The following is a 17,690-nucleotide window of genomic DNA, read 5'->3' as shown; positions in this document are numbered from 1 at the left end:
TTATGATGGAGGGATGGATGGATGGATGGATGGATGGATGGATGGATGGATGGAAGGAAGGAAGGAAGGAAGGAAGGAAGGAAGGAAGGAAGGAAATTAGGCTGGATGGATGGAAATTAGTTATGATGGAGGGATGGAAGGAAGGATGGAAGGAAATTAGTTAGGCTGGATGGATGGATGGAAATTAGTTATGATGGAGGGATGGAAGGAAGGATGGAAGGAAATTAGTTAGGCTGGAAGGATGGATGGAAATTATGGAGGGATGGCTGGCTGGCTGGCTGGCTGGTTGGCTGGCTGGCTGGCTGGCTGGCTGGCTGGCTGGCTGGCTGGCAGGCAGGCAGGCAGGCAGGAAGGAAGGAAGGAAGGAAGGAAGGAAATTATGCTGGATGGATGGAAATTAGTTATGATGGAGGGGTGGAAGGAAGGAAGGAAGGAAATTAGGATGGATGCATGGATGGAAATTAGTTATGATGGAAGGAAGGAAAGAAGGAAATTAGTTAGGATGGGTGGATGGAAATTAGTTATGATGGATGGAGGGATGGAAGGAAGAAAGGAAGGAAGGAACGAACGAACCAAGAACTCCAGAATGTTGCTTTTAATTGACAACAATTTGCAAATCTCGGTATTTTATATACCTACTAGATAATTTGGAGTATGAAGCAAAAGCTACCCAAAAAGAGAGCTTTATTGAATCATTCCCCCACACACACCTGTCTTCTATCTAACATTTATCTGTCATCTCTCTCCCCCCCCCCAATTCAAGGATAAGGGAAAGCAGCCATTGCAGCCGCTTACACATTACCATAAACCACAGCTTGTTCTGACTGTGTGCTTAGCAGCTCCACAAGCTATGATGAATGACCTGGTGTGAACCTCCTGCTAAGCTCCAGGAAGGAAGGCAGGCGAGGCAGCCATCACAACCCCTGCAGAGGGAGCCCAGCTCCTCCATTTATAACCTCATTTGTTTTAAGATTGTATACGCTACCCTTCCAGCTAAGCATTTCCCACCTTCCTCAAACGCTTCCAAGGGTTACAATAGGGCACAAGGCAGCTGCCTTCTTCTACTTCTCTTGCAGACACTTGAAAAGTGTCCTGAAATTTGGGGAAGAGTCCCGTTCAAGTCGCAGCATACTCTCCCCAACCATGCCAAATTTCAGCCTTGTGGACGTCAACTCCCAGAATTATTTTTTAGGAATATCTTTTAATTGTTTGATATCCCGCATTTCCTTTGTAAGCTGAGCACATACAAGGATACAAACATCATCATCGTCATTATGATCATATAAGTAAAGGTAAAGGATTCCCCCTGCACATATGTGCTAGTCGTTCCCGACTCTAGGGGGCGGTGCTCATCTCCGTTTCAAAGCCGAAGAGCCAGCGCTGCCCGAAAACGTCTGTGTGGTCATGTGGCCGGCATGACTCAATGCCAAAGGCGCATGGAACGCTGTTCCCTTCCCACCAAAGGTGGTCCCTATTTTTCTACTTGCATTTTTTTACGTGCTTTCGAACTGCTAGGTTGGCAGAAGCTGGGACAAGTCACGGGAGCTCACTCCGTTATGCGGCGCGAGGGATTCGAACCGCCGAACTGCCGACCTTTCTGATCGACGAGCTCAGCGTCTTAGCCACTGAGCCACCACATCCCCACATATGATCATATATACACATACACACACACACACATAAATATGCGGTAATATATAAACAAATATGCAATAACACCAATCATATAACATATATTATCTTCCATTATAATATCCATTATATAGCCATCAAAAATATTTACTCATCTGTTTTTCTTTCTCCTGTAAACCAGATTTCACCTAATTCCACACTTCTAACCTCAATATCAGTCATTTAACCATTTGTAGAATAGTTCCCATGTTATGAAATTGTCCGAATCTTCTTTTCCTTTAATTTTTAAGGTTAACCGATCCTCTGCACGTTTTTTTTATTATAATATTGTCTGCAAGGATTTCGGTGGTTTTTCATCAACCTCCGTATGTGATCCTAGCTGCTGTTAGGATGTCCAGAACCAAATATGTGTTACCCTTATTATACATAAGCTATATAAAGGCTATGTAAGTGGTATATTATATAATTGTAAATGTAACTGCAAGCATGTAGAAGAGGTTAAATATGTATATATAATTAGTAAGTAGTGACGTGTATTGAATATGCAAGAGACTTGTGTTATACTCTGCGTGGTGGAGAAATCGGCAAGACAATTTCACCCTGTCCAATGTTTTCTTTTTTAACAATAAAACTTAGAGAGAGAGAGAGTGAAAGAGAAAGAGAGAAAGACACACACACAGAGAGATACTTAGAGAGAGATACAGAGAGAGACAGATAAAGAGAGGGGTGGAGAGAGAGAGAAAGAGCCAGAGAGAGAGAGAGAATGAATGAATGGATGAATGAAAGTGAAAGAGAGAGAGAGAAAGGACAGAGAAAGAGAGAAAGAGAAAGAAAGATACACACACACAGAAAACAGAGAGAGAGAGAGAGAGAGAGAGAATGAGAGAGAGAATGAAAGAGAAAGAGAGAAAGACACACACACAGAGATACTTAGAGAGAGATACAGAGAGAGACAGAGAAAGAGAGGGGTGGAGAGAGAGAGAAAGAGCCAGAGAGAGAGAGAATGAATTAATGAATGAAAGAAAGTGAAAGAGAGAGAGAAAGGAGAGACAGAGAAAGAGAAAGACACACACACACAGAAAACAGAGAGAGAGAGAGAGAGAATGAGAGAGAGAATGAAAGAGAAAGAGGGAAAGAAAGACACACACACAGATACAGAGAGATACAGAGAAAAAGAGGGAGAGAGAGAGAGAGAAAGAGCCAAGAGAGAATGAATGAAAGTGAAAAAGAGAGAAAGAAAGAGAGAGAAAGAGCCAGAGAGAAAGAGAATGAATGAAAGAAAGCGAAAAAGAGAGAGAGAAAGAAGGAGATGGAGAAAGAGAGAGAAAGAAAGTCACACACACACACACACACACACACACACAGAATGAGAGAGAGGGAGAGAGAGAGAGACAGAGAAGCATTGCAATCAATTAGCAATAATCACGCCTGGGATAAACCTCATTGGCTACGATACTGCCACTGCGCAAAGCATTGCAAAACGCAACCTGAAGTCCATTTTCATCGTAGGCATCGGGGAAACAAAACAGGGCCTTGTGGCTTGACCCGAACCCAACACTATTAAATTTTGAGGCAACGGCTCGATTTTAGGAAACGGCATTTTTTTTTTTAAAGGAAAAATCAAGAGAGAGGCCGTGTTGCTTACATAATAACTCCGTTGCTTCCCTCCCCAAAATTAGCAAGCGACAAAGAGAGAGAGAGAGAGAGTTAGTTCACGGCTGGATTTGAACCGGGATTTAGGGAAAAGGAGGGCCTGGCAGAGTGGATTTGGCTTTGCCGCAGACAGTGAGTACCCTTTTACTCATCCCGCGTGACTAATAACCCGCCAGTCTGGTCAATCCAGTTTTCGATCCGCTAAAGTCTTTTTCATAGCTACCCGACGAGGATGTACAATTTGCATAGACTGCACAGGGTATTCTCCCAACCCACGCTTCATTTAGCAACCGTTCAATGTTACAACGGGCCTGAAAGAGAGAGACTTATGCCCGTTTTCCACCCTTACGACCCTTTGGAGCCTCCCCGTGATCAAAATTCATTGGCAAGGACTCCGTACTTATGACCATGGCAGTGTTCCCAAGGTCAAGATAATCCCCTTTTGCGTCCTTCTGACAAGCAAAAATTGCCACAACCATGTTATTAACTTAACCACTGCGGCGATCCCCTTCCAAACCGTGACAAGGATGGTCGTAAACTGGGGCAAAACTCCCGTAATCAATGTCTGACATAACAGAAATGTTAGGTAAGTTGTAAGTCAAGGACTACTGTTCTGTGATTCAGAAGGGGAGCAAAAACAATATTTTCAGCCCATTTGCACTCGTTCCTTTCTCTAACCAATCATAAAATCTCCATGTCTTGAAGTTACACCGATTCCTCTTTATCCTTAAAGTTAACCTGTTCATCTCTGCACAGTCTAAACTTTATTATTATTATACAATTGTATCACAGCGGCCAGTTGTTTCGCCGGATTTGGCATTGGTTACTAGTCGGGCTCTACCACCCAGGGGCCTAGGACATCGTAACGTATTTTCGTAATATGCGTGCAGATCCAAGCAGTGCGGCTTTTTGCATTTGACTGATGGTGATTTTGTCAATTTTTAACTGTTTTAAATGTAATTCCAGTGCTTTTGGAATAGCACCCAGTGTGCCAATTACCACTGGAATTACCACTGCTGGTTTGTGCCATAATCGTTGAATTTCGATTTTTAAGTCCTGGTATTTCGCGATTTTTTCATGTTCTTTCTCGGCGACCCTGCTATCACCTGGTATTGCGATGTCTATGATTGTGACCTTATTTTTCTCAACCAGTGTGATGTCTGGTGTATTATGCGCCAGTATTTTGTCCGTTTGTATACGGAAATCCCACAAGATCTTGACCATCTGATTTTCAGTGACTTTTTCAGGCTGATGTTCCCACCAGTTTGTTGCTGTTTTAATATTATAATTTTTGCACAAATTCCAATGGATCATTTGTGCTACTGAATTGTGCCGCAATTTATAATCAGTCTGCGCGATTTTTTTACAGCAGCTGAGTATGTGATCAACAGTTTCATCAGCTTCTTTGCAAAGTCTGCATTTGGCATCATCAGAGGATTTTTCGATTTTGGCCTTAATGGCATTTGTGCGGATAGCTTGTTCTTGCGCAGCCAGGATTAGTGACTCTGTTTCTTTCTTTAATGTACCTGTTGTTAACCATAACCAAGTTTGTTCACTGTCCACTTTATCTTTTATTTTTTCCAGAAATTGGCCATGCAGTGCTTTGTTCTGCCAACTCTCCATTCTTGATTTTATCACATCTTTTCTGTATTCTTGTTTCGTCTGTTGGGCCTTCAGTAGATTTTTGTTCTTTACTTCGATTAATAGATGTTCTTGACTTTCTTTTAAATAATCAGCCAGTGCATGTTTTCATTCTTCAACTGTTTGCTTCACTTGTAATAATCCTCTGCCACCTGATTTTCGGGGCAGATATAGTCTATCAGTATCACCACGTGGATGTAAACTGTAGTGCATTGTCATTAGTTTCCTGGTTTTTTGGTCCAAAATGTCCAAATCAGCTTGTGTCCAGTTAACTATACCAGCTGTGTATCTTATAACTGGTATTGCCCAGGTATTTATGGCCTTGATTGTATTTCCAACATTCAATTTAGATTTCAAAATTTTCCTAACTCTGTTGGTGTACTCTCACCTGACAACAGTTTTTACTTCTCCATGCTTGATGTTGTTATTATTATTATTATGTTATTATTATTTTTATCTCTTCTTCTGTTGGCATCTTATGGCCCGTCCCCCTGGATGCAAAATGTTCAGAAGATTAAGTTTTGGATTTGGGAATAGCGGCAAAAATCAGGTGGTCTTTAACGTTACGACAGTCCGTTTAAACAACCGTTTGAAATCACCACCGGGTCCCTGAAAAATGTTGTGCCAAACCCCCACCCCTACCCCTGTAGTCGCATGGCATTTGGCAAACGCCTTGCCTTTGCGAGTGAGGACACAACGAGGACTAGCACCTCGCCTGGCAGCCTCACAGCCACAAGACAGACAGAGCCCAAACTTGAACTTGTCTCCACTGGCTTCCTTCCCTTCCTTCCTCGGTGTTTCCTGGGCGGGGCGCCTGCAACACCACCACCGCCCCCAATTTGGAAAAGGACAACCTGTAACCTCTCCACCCACTCAGGTTGCCAGCCCTGCGAACACCTGATGCCAGGAGCATTTGGCTGATTCGGATCCTGACCCAACAAGCTCTGCAGGAAATTCCACCTTTTGGTTGGGAGGTTTGTCAGGCAACAGGACCAAGTATCGGGTTTCTGCACGAGCCTGCAGCTCCCGCGCGACAGCCGTGCATGCACACGCACGCAGAGGCTGCAGAAAACCCAACGGGAGGCCTCTGTGCAATGCGCAGATCCCAGCCGCTTCCAATTCATAGAGGCAACTAACAGTGACCTAAACCAGGGTGTCCAACCTTGCTCAGTTTTAAAACTTGTGGACTTCAACTCCCAGAATTCCCCAACCAACAATCTTGTTGACTTTGAGACTTGTGGACTTCAACTCCCAGAATTCCCCAACCAACAATCTTGTTGACTTTGAGACTTGTGGACTTCAACTCTCAGAATTCCCCAGCTAGCCATTTTGTTGACTTTTAAGACTTGTGGACCAGAATTCCCCAGCCAGTTTTGGGAGTTGTGGGCGTTGGAAGTCCACAAGACTTAAAGTCAACAAGGTTTTGTTACAGGTGATCTAGAGGAAATGGGTGGGGAGGAATTCATCAGGTTCAAAATCCTCCTCCAAAGAGCATCCTAGTTGGATCATCATCTGATTGGCTTCCAGAACTGTCTGTCGGAGTTTAACCCAAAGGCCCAGCACGGGATTTTGCACTTCTGCAAAGCCTGGTGATCTGGTGGCTTTGTATTTCTTTCTGCTCTTTTTACCCCAGTGGCAGGAGATCAACCACACACGGAAAGCCTAGACCAGAAAAATCAAAAACCACCAGGAGACAAAACCTTCAGAGATGATTCTGCAACAATATTTGGGTTTTACAACAGGAAGGTTGTGGAATGGATGTTAATGCAGAATATGTCACTCAAAGCAAAACTTAAGCATCCACAGGCAACGTGAATTTGTTTATTTGTTTTGCTTATTGGACAATTTCGATGGCAAAGGGAATTCTAAGCAGCTTTCTTTTGAGGATTCCAAAAACCAAAACCAGAAAACAAACTGGAGACAATAGGAAGAGATTTTTTCCAAGATTGTGGCCTTTAATTTTCTAGGCAATGCCCTGTTTTAATGCTACTGATATCCCTTTTGTTTTGGCACAGATTTCTGGGTTATGCATTGACATATTGGAAGGAAGAAAGGATTCAGGAAGTAAGGGAGGGAGGGAGAGGAAGAAGGGAATCAGTGAGGGAAGGAAGGAGAAGAAGGGAGTGAGTGAGTGAGTGAGTGAGTGAGTGAGTGAGTGAGGGAGGGAAGGAAGGAAGGAAGGAAGGAAGGAAGGAAGGAAGGAAGGAAGGAAGGAAGGAAGGAAAGAGAAGGTGTTACTGAATGAAGGGATGGAGGAAGGAAGAAGGGAATGTATCAGTGAGTGAAGGAAGGAGGAAGAAGAGAGTGAGTGAAGGAAGGAGAGGAAGGAAAGAAATGGACTTCGTGAGTGAAGGAAGGAAGGAGAGGAAAGAGTGAGTGAGTGAATGAAGAAAAGAAGGAAAGAGAAGGAGTTACTGAGTGAAGGGATGGAGGAAGGAAGACGGGAATGTATCAGTGAGTGAAGGAAGGAAGGAAGGAGAGGAAGAAGGGAGTGAGTGAAGGAAGGAGAGGAAGGAAAGAAATGGACAGTGAGTGAAGGAAGGAAGGAAAGGAAGGAGTGAGTGAGTGAGTGAATGAAAGGAAGAAAAGAGAAGGAGTTACTGAGTGAAGGGATGGAGGAAAGAAGAAGGGAATGTATCAGTGAGTGAAGGAAGGAACGAAGGAGAGGAAGAAGGGAGTGAGTGAAGGAAGGAGAGGAAGAAATGGACTTAATGAGTGAAGGAAAGAAGGAGAGGAAGGAGTGAGTGAGAATGAAGAAAGGAAGAAAAGAGAAGGAGTTACTGAGTGAAGGATGGAGGAAGGAAGAAGGGAATGTATCAGTGAGTGAAGGAAGGAAGGAAGGAAGGAGAGGAAAAAGGGAGTGAGTGAAGGAAGGAGAAGAAGGAAAGAAATGGACTTAGTGAGTGAGTAAAGGAAGGAAAGGAAGGAGTGAGTGAGTGAGTGAAGGAAGGAAGGAAGGCCTAACTCGCTTGGAAGTCAGACACGCATCCCCCCCCAGGGGTGTCGGACAGGGATACCTTAAAAAACCTATAAATGTGGCTGTGCCATCATTTGTTTTCTGAAAAGAAGAAGTGATTCCCCAGCCAGTGGAATTCAGGATTGAGACCCAGTTCCAATTTGAGACTGTTTTCGAAGGCCAGGAGAGCTTTTGATCCGTTTCCTAGTGGACAGATGGACATTTCTAGAAAGCTGCAAAGCAGGACACACGCACGCTGCGATTATCCTGGTTGTGTTGCCCAGCAACTGTTGCCCGAGGAGGAGGTAACCTATAGCAAGTAGAACTCGTAGTCGCTGATCTTCTCCATTAATTTCCCTAAAAGGGAAATTCCTCTTTTTTTTTTAAAGAAAACAACACCACCTCTTCTTCTAAGTTTGCCACCAGGATAGTCAGGTGTGGTTTTTTTTGGGGGGGGGGGGAGAAGCACACCTGCACACCCTAATCCCTGAAAGAATGAATCATGATGCGGAATTGCAAAGACCGAATTTAATGCCAAAAAAAAAGGGACCAAGGAGACATGATATCAGTGTCCCAATATCTCAGGGGCTGCCCCAAAAGAAGAGGGAGTCAAGCTATTCTCCAAAGCACCTGAGGGTAGAACAAGAAGCAATGGGTGGAAACTAATCAAGGAGAGAAGCAACTTAGAACTAAGGAGAAATTTCCTGACATTCCTGAAATTTCCAGAACAATTAATCAGTGGAACAACTTGCCTCCAGAAGTTGAGAATGCTCCAACACTGCAGGTTTTAAAGAAGATGTTGGATTTCCATTTGTCTGAAGTGGTGTAAGGTTTCCTGCCTAAGCCGAGGGTTGGACTAGAACAGTGTTTCTCAACCTTGGCAACTTGAAGATGTCCGGACTTCAACTCCCAGAATTCCCCAGCCAGCATTCGCTGGCTGGGGAATTCTGGGAGTTGAAATCCGGACATCTTCAAGTTGCCAAGGTTGAGAAACACTGGACTAGAAGACCTCCAAGGTCCCTTCCAACTCTGTTATTCTATTCTAAGAATTGGGTATGTCTAGTTTAATGAAAAGAAGGACTAGGGGAGACAGGATAGCAGTCTTCCAATATCTCAGGGGCTGCCCCAAAAGAAGAGGGAGTCAAGCTATTCTCCAAAGCACCTGAGGGCAGGACAAGAAGCAATGGGTGGAAACTAATCAAGGAGAGAAGCAACTTAGAACTGAGGAGAAACTTTCTGACAATTCACCCAGTGGAACGGAAGTTGCCTCCAGAAGTTGTGAGAGAGCTTTAAGAGAATGGACAACTAGAATGGTATAGAGCTGTGATGGTAAAACCTGTGGCACGCCGAGATCTCTCTCTCTCTGCGGGCACCCCAGCCGTCGCCCCAGGCTAGTTCCACCGCACATGTGTGCGTGCCTCCTGCTGGCCAGCTGGGTTTCGGGCCTGTGCCGCGTTTAAAGGGGCTGCTCTTTAATCGGATGCAAACTGAAGTTCCAATCCTTTTTTTTAAAAAAACTCAAAGATTAAACAGTCTACAGGGTTGCATGTCATCCCCCCCCCCTCCACTGCCCTGTTCAGTCTTTCCAAATGCCAAGACCTTTCCCCTATTATTATTATTTTTTTAAAAAACCCCAGCATTCATCTGGAATTCTCCTGCTAAACTTCCTCGCACAGTTTCCAAGAAGATGACTGTAAAAACCGCTTTTGTTCCCGAAGAGGTTTTTTTGGCCTGCCTGAATCCGGTGATGTCACCAGCTTTTGAGTCACCCAAAGGACGGTAAAAATACATTCACCCCCTTCCTCAGAGCCCCGAGACAAGCACAACTTCTCCTTTGTCTGTGTGGTGGCCTGCCAGCACAGCTGGCAGCAGATTCGGACGGTGAGGAGGTTGGGGAGGAAGATGGGCCAGTCCTGGAGTCCGGGGAAGGCTCGGATGAGGGCTCTGTGTCAGAGGCAGAGAGGGGGCCAGGGCCGTCTGACAGTTATCAGCTGCCTTCGGAGTCAGACATCAGTGAGGCAGAGGAACAGCTGGAGCCTGTTCCCAGTGTGCGCATGCACAGAGCTGCCAGACAAAGAGAACAGCTGAAGAACAGGGGGCGACTTGGGAGTAAGGCCACAGGTGGACGATGAATGGCCCCTCCCAAAAGAAATAAAAGAGGAGCGAAAGGGGAGTGGAGTTTGCAGGAGACAATTAGTTCGCTTAATTGGTTCGTGACTCTCCGAGACTCCTTGCCAAGTTCTGCAGACATCAGCCTGGCAGCTCTCCAAGCCAGATAAGGTCTGTGACTGTAAATCCTCCCTCGAAAGACTTTGCTGGATGTGAATGAGCAGAATTCACAGGGAATTAATAAAAGGGGGTTTTGTCGGGACCAGGAGTTTGCGTCATGCTCTTGGGCTCGGTCAGAACAATACCAGATACCTCTTCGAATAAAACCACATTTGCTGTGGTTTTTCCAAGGACACCACTGTCCGACGGACTTCAACAAAGTTTGCAAAATGTTTCCCCCCATGGAATGTGGAGCATCCTTCTTGCAAAGTAGCCAGAAGGGACCGGAGATTAAGAACAGCCCATTCTGGGCTCGGAATGCCCCATTTGGAGGGGGGGTTGTGTCAAAATGTTCCATGACAGCACAATTTCCGATAGCCTTGGCATTCAGTTTGAGGTCCTATACCAAAAAGAGCCAGGGGAGAAGGAAGCAACTGGAGATATGTACTCTCCTCCCTTCTAAAAAAAATAATAATAATGCCCAGGGATTTCAAATTCCCAGGGCAAATTCTAACCCCCAGCCACTTAAGAGGCACAGCGTGGTGCCAACCAACAACAACAACAAAAAAAAAAACTTGGCTGGCAGAGGAGAAAGTCCGAAAATAAATAGAAATCAAATGCTTTGTGGTCTGAATTCTTGTAGCAGCTTGGCAATGTTATTACGGATTGCAGCCTATCTATAACTCTGCCTCTCTCTCTCCGCGAAATCATTGTGCAGGTTTGCATAAGGCGGCATCTGAATCCAGTCTGGTCCTCGTTTAGCAACTAACAGGAGCAGTTACTAAGTGAAACCGTGACTCTGATCCTTCTGGTTTTTTATTGTTGGGCCCCATCAGCGGCCAGAGCTGGCAGCAGATTCGGACAGTGAGGAGGTTGGGGAGGAAGATGGGCCAGTCCTGGAGTCTGGGGAAGGCTCTGAGGAGGGCTCTGTGTCGGAGGCAGAGAGGGGGCCAGGGCCGTCTGACAGTTATCAGCTGCCTTCAGAGTCAGATATCAGTGAGGCAGAAGAACAGCTGGAGCCTGTTCCCAGTGTGTGCATGCGCAGAGTTGCCAGACGAAGGGAGCAGCTGAAGAACAGGGGTCGACTAGGGAGTAAGGCCACAGGTGGACGGTGAATGGCCCCTCCCAGAGGAGATAAAAGAGGAGCGAAAGGGGAGTGGAGTTTGCAGGAGACAATTAGTTCGCTTCATTGGTTCGTGACTCTCTGAGACTCCTTGCCAAGTTCTGCAGATATCAACCTGGCAGCTCTCCAAGCCAGATAAGGTCTGTGACCGTAAATCCTCCCTTGAAAGACTTTGCTGGATGTGAATGAGAAGAATTCACAGTCAATTAATAAAAGGGGGTTTTGTCGGGACCAGGAGTTTGCTTCATGCTCTCGGGAAGCCTTCGTCAGACCATTACTGGATGTTGCAGACCCGCCATCAACTGGGAGATTCGTCACCAAGGGACTTTCTCATGGAACAGTTGCTAGAAGAGGAGCCGTTTTGTGTCTGCAGGAGGAACACCGAGGCCTACCTCGCAGGGGTGTTAACACCAGCTCATCTGATCTTGAGGCTTTGCCGTCTTCTCCCACCAACAGCGACAGTCAGGGTGAAGGAGGACTCTGATGCAAAACCTTTTGGACATCCAAACGTACAAGGGAGGCCACAGCTCCATTCATTCGCAGATTGTCGTTGTGTGTCGTTGTGTTATCTGTGCTTCTGGAAATGCCGCTTTGTCCCCTGGGTTCAGATGGCACAGCCCTCTGCCATGCTTCAAACAATGCTAGCAATTCTTTCATCCTAAAAGAACTTGCTTCTTGCACATATGTCAACACAATGAATTCCTAGGAATTTCGTTTCAGATACCAAAGATTCTACACTGGTGCGATAATCCAGGAAAGGGGCAAGGACACAAACAGCCTTCTGAACTTTTCTTTTTTTCTTTTTAAACTACTATATCCATGGCTGGCTGGGGAATTCTGGGAATTGAAGTCTACTCAATCTTCAAACTGCTACTGTTGGGAAACACCTACCTGTCTGTGTATCTATCTGCCTACCTACCTATTATTATCTATCACTCATTATCTATCTATCTATCTATCTATCTATCTATCTATCTATCATCTATCTATCATCTATCATCTATTTTTCTGTATCTCTATCATCCATTCATCCTTCTTCCCTCTCTCCATCTATCTCATCTATCTATCTATCTATCTATCTATCTATCTATCTATCTATCTATCTATCTATCATCTATCTATCTATCTGTCTATCTGTCTATCTATCTATCTCATCTATCTCATCTATCTCATCTATCTATCTATCTATCTATCTATCTATCTATCATCTACTTTTCTGTATCTCTATCATCCATCCATCCTTCTTCCCTCTCTCCCTCCCTCCATCTATCTCATCTATCTCATCTATCTATCTCATCTATCTATCTATCTATCTATCTATCTATCTATCTATCTATCTATCTATCTATCTATCTAATTTACCGATCATTATCTATATCTATCTTTATCGTGTTTCCTCAAAAATAAGACAGTTTCTTATTTTCTTTTGACACCCCTCCCCCGAAATAAGCGCTTGGCCTAATTTTCAGGGAGGCCTTATTATTTTTGAAATGCAGGAGGGGGCGAATGTGGTCACCTGATGGCTGCTGCTGTGGTTGCAATATTTTTGGGGGGAGGGCTTATTTGCAGGGAAACAGGAGATCTCTATCTATCTAACATTATCTATATTTCTCTTTCTATCCATCTATCATTCTCTCTCTTTCTTATTTATCTACCTACCTACCATTATCTATATTTCTATCTTTATCAATCTATCAATATTTCTATCATTATCTCTCTCAATCTCTAACATTATATTTTTCTTTATCTCTATCTATCTATCTAACATTATCTATATTTCTTTCTTTCTTTCTATCCATCTATCATTCTTTCTCTCTCTCTTATCTACCTACCTACCATTATCTATATTTTTATCTCTATCAATCTATCATTATTTCCATCTATCATTATCTCTAGCTAACATTATATTTCCCTTTATCCCTATCTATCTATCTATCATCTATCTATCTATCTATCTATTTATCTATCTATCTATCATCTATCTATCTCTATCTAACATTATCTATATTTCTATCTCTAACAATCTATCATTATTTCTATCTATCATTATCTCTCTCAATCTCTAACATTATATTTCTCTTTATATCTTTACATCTATCTATCTATCTATCTATCTATCTATCTATCATCTACTTTTCTGTATCTCTATCATCCATCCATCCTTCTTCCCTCTCTCCCTCCCTCCATCTATCTCATCTATCTCATCTATCTATCTCATCTATCTATCTATCTATCTATCTATCTATCTATCTATCTATCTATCTATCTATCATCTATTTTTCTGTATCTCTATCATCCATCCATCCTTCTTCCCTCTCTCCATCTATCTCATCTATCTCATCTATCTATCTATCTATCTATCTATATCTATCTCATCTATCTATCTATCTATCTATCTATCTATCTATCTATCTATCTATCTATCTATCTATCTATCATCTACTTTTCTGTATCTCTATCATCCATCCATCCTTCTTCCCTCTCTCCCTCCCTCCATCTATCTCATCTATCTCATCTATCTATCTCATCTATCTATCTATCTATCTATCTATCTATCTATCTATCTATCTATCTATCATCTACTTTTCTGTATCTCTATCATCCATCCATCCTTCTTCCCTCTCTCCCTCCCTCCATCTATCTCATCTATCTCATCTATCTATCTCATCTATCTATCTATCTATCTATCTATCTATCATCTACTTTTCTGTATCTCTATCATCCATCCATCCTTCTTCCCTCTCTCCCTCCCTCCATCTATCTCATCTATCTCATCTATCTATCTCATCTATCTATCTATCTATCTATCTATCTATCTATCTATCTATCTATCTATCTATCATCTACTTTTCTGTATCTCTATCATCCATCCATCCTTCTTCCCTCTCTCCCTCCCTCCATCTATCTCATCTATCTCATCTATCTATCTCATCTATCTATCTATCTATCTATCTATCTATCTATCTATCTATCTATCTATCTATCTATCATCTATTTTTCTGTATCTCTATCATCCATCCATCCTTCTTCCCTCTCTCCATCTATCTCATCTATCTCATCTATCTATCTATCTATCTATCTATATCTATCTCATCTATCTATCTATCTATCTATCTATCTATCTATCTATCTATCTATCTATCTATCTATCATCTACTTTTCTGTATCTCTATCATCCATCCATCCTTCTTCCCTCTCTCCCTCCCTCCATCTATCTCATCTATCTCATCTATCTATCTCATCTATCTATCTATCTATCTATCTATCTATCTATCTATCTATCTAATTTACCGATCATTATCTATATCTATCTTTATCGTGTTTCCTCAAAAATAAGACAGTTTCTTATTTTCTTTTGACACCCCTCCCCCGAAATAAGCGCTTGGCCTAATTTTCAGGGAGGCCTTATTATTTTTGAAATGCAGGAGGGGGCGAATGTGGTCACCTGATGGCTGCTGCTGTGGTTGCAATATTTTTGGGGGGGAGGGCTTATTTGCAGGGAAACAGGAGATCTCTATCTATCTAACATTATCTATATTTCTCTTTCTATCCATCTATCATTCTCTCTCTTTCTTATTTATCTACCTACCTACCATTATCTATATTTCTATCTTTATCAATCTATCAATATTTCTATCATTATCTCTCTCAATCTCTAACATTATATTTTTCTTTATCTCTATCTATCTATCTAACATTATCTATATTTCTTTCTTTCTTTCTATCCATCTATCATTCTTTCTCTCTCTCTTATCTACCTACCTACCATTATCTATATTTTTATCTCTATCAATCTATCATTATTTCCATCTATCATTATCTCTAGCTAACATTATATTTCCCTTTATCCCTATCTATCTATCTATCATCTATCTATCTATCTATCTATTTATCTATCTATCTATCATCTATCTATCTCTATCTAACATTATCTATATTTCTATCTCTAACAATCTATCATTATTTCTATCTATCATTATCTCTCTCAATCTCTAACATTATATTTCTCTTTATATCTTTACATCTATCTATCTATCTATCTATCTATCTATCTATCTATCTATCTATCTATCTATCTATCATCTATCTAAACTTTGCAAACTTTTCTGCATTTGGGCACCGAAAAGAGAAGGGGGAAAAACCCCACCAAGGCAGAACCAAAAGTGAACATAATTTAATTTACATAAAGGGTAATAAAAAATATCCTGTCAGTCTAGCTTACTTTTTGGTGACTTCATGGCTATCCCCACCTAGCTTTTTTGGCAGGCATACAAAAGTGGCTTGCAAGTCACCTGCTGGCAAACCTCCCCCACCCCACCCCTACAATACTGCAGTCTCTTTGTCTATATCACTTAGTGGTCTCCCATCCACCCGTACTATCATACCCAAACCCATTTGATTTAGCAAATGCCCTGCCCGTCCTTCTCCGAATAAATTGCTGTCATGATTGATAGGTGTCAAAGATTGCAATTTGCAATTATTTTCAGAAAATTGTAGAGGAGGAGAAGCTGCAGATTATCCCCTCCCCCCCCAAACTCAAATCCCTCACCCCTTGATCTGTAACCCACACATCTACCTACAGCTTCTGGAAGAGACAGAACAGGCTACCCCTAAGCATGTGCAGAGGGCACCGGCTGGAAAGCAGGAAACACAAGCTCAGAATTTCTTTTGGGGGTGGGGACGGGAGAGAGAAAGGGAAGAATGAGCAAGGGGTGGGAGAGAAAGGATGTACAGGCACTAACGTCAGGCCCCCCCCTCCCCAGCCGTTGGGGTGGGTGGGTGAAGGGGGGGATAGCAGCTGATGGGGAGGAGCCACTGAAATCCCCCCCCCCTTCCCGTCGCTTTTTTTTTTCCGAAGGAAGGCTGGGCCTCCCGTTTGCAGAAGTTGCAAAAAAATAAAAAGGAGGAAAAACGGAAGCCGCAATCCTTTTTGCAAAGAGAGAGAAAAATATTAATTATATAATACAATATAATATATATTACAATATATAATATATATAAATATTATATATACGGTTGCAGCTTTTTCGAGCTTCGCCTTTCACGGTACCGCTGCAAATGTGTCACAAGCGCCGGCCGGAAATCTCATAAAAAGTTTTGCAAGTCTCCCCCAGCCCCCCCCCCCGCGTCCATCAGGTTTCCCTCCCCCCCCCCCCCCCATGGCTCATAACCACAATTTGGGGAAAGGGTGCAAGCCCACAAACGGCGACCCCCCCCCCACATACACACCCGGGGCCGTGCAAAGTTTTTGCACGCCGCCCTTTTGCACTTTCTGCTCCCCCCCCGTGCAACGCTCCCCCCGTGCAAAAGTGTTTTGGGGAGGGGTTGCACATTCATAAGGCATCTCCCTTCCTTCCTCCCGCCGTGCATATTTTAAGCTTCCAACCCCCCCCCTACTCCCCCCACTCAACTGGGGCCGTTGCACGCCGTCCCTTTGCACTTTCTGCTCCCCCCCAGTGCAAAAGGTTTTTTTGGGGGGGGGGTTGCACCTTCATAATGCATCTCCCTTCCTTCCTTTCCCCCCCCCACCCCCAGTGCATATTTTAAGCTTCCACCCCACGCCCGGCGCCACCGCTGCAGAAAACGGGCGTTTTAACCTTTGCACGGGGAAAAGGGAGGAAAGAGAGTGGGGGGGGGGAAGAGGAGCAAACTCAAATCGCGATCCCTTTCTCTCTGGCTCTCCTCTTCCTCCCCCCTTCCCCCCCCCCGCCCCACAATCCCCACAATTCTCCTTCTTATTATTGTTATCCTTTGCAATGGCAACATAAGAGTTACCTTGTTTTTTGTCCATGCTGATTTCCCAGAAGTTACGGAACCAGCAAACCGCACTCAACGCCGCCTTTGCAGGGGTGACTCTCTACGTACGTGTGTGTGTGTGTGTGTGTGAGTGTGAGTGTGTGTGTGTTGTGCGCTCGCTCCGGTTGCAAAAAAAAAATAAAAATCCAAATAATAATAATAATAGTAATATCGGTGACAGTTTAAGTCCAAGGATCGGTGCACGCGCTTTTAAGATCCCGGGCACGACGGTGGCCGCTGTCCCATGTCTCTTGCACGCTCAGTCCTCGCTTAAGGTCCGTCCTTCTGCGGGGCGCTTGCCCGCGTGGGAGGGCGCCGGGTCCCGCCAAGCCGCCAGGAAATCCATCCTCATCTTCCTCCTCCTCCTCCTCCAGGAAGGTGGAGGCGGGAATAAAAAAAAATTAACACCCCCCCCCCAAAAAAAGGCGTCCCCAAAAGTCTCCGCTCTTCTCCTCCGGCCAAAAGCAGAGGAAATTTCCCCAAAGAAAAATGAAATGGGTGGGTGGGTGGGGGGAGTCGCAGGGAATCTCCGGGTGACGAGGTTGACTTCTCTTTTTTTTCGGGGAAGGGGCTGCTCAGATTACATTGGGGAGTGGGGGGGAGAGACACACACACACACAC

The 17,690-nt window shown here is 43.8% G+C and overlaps 1 protein-coding gene and 1 pseudogene across 2 annotated transcripts in view; both read right to left on the bottom strand.

The window, feature by feature from the left end:
* The window catches only part of MAP2K3 (mitogen-activated protein kinase kinase 3), a 38,075-nt gene extending 20,614 nt beyond the window's left edge, over window positions 1-17,461 (bottom strand). The window contains exon 1 of one of the 2 annotated variants that reach the window (XM_087729530.1): window positions 17,049-17,461. In XM_087729530.1, coding sequence (XP_087585656.1) covers window positions 17,049-17,064 — 16 coding nt within the window. In that variant the 5' untranslated portion in view covers window positions 17,065-17,461. The remainder of the gene's footprint in view (window positions 1-17,048) is intronic. The other variant, XM_087729531.1, reaches the window with a different exon arrangement.
* Window positions 3,040-3,105, bottom strand: LOC148042670 (U4 spliceosomal RNA; annotated as a pseudogene).
* Window positions 17,462-17,690: the final 229 nt, after the last annotated feature.

This window comes from Thamnophis sirtalis, unplaced genomic scaffold (assembly GCF_051295495.1).
Source record: "Thamnophis sirtalis isolate CommonGarterSnake01/CBP01778 unplaced genomic scaffold, rThaSir2_p1.2 scaffold_14, whole genome shotgun sequence".
NCBI classification, from domain to species: domain Eukaryota; kingdom Metazoa; phylum Chordata; class Lepidosauria; order Squamata; family Natricidae; genus Thamnophis; species Thamnophis sirtalis.
Note: the sequence above shows the minus strand (reverse complement) of the source record. Positions and strands in the feature narration are given on the sequence as shown.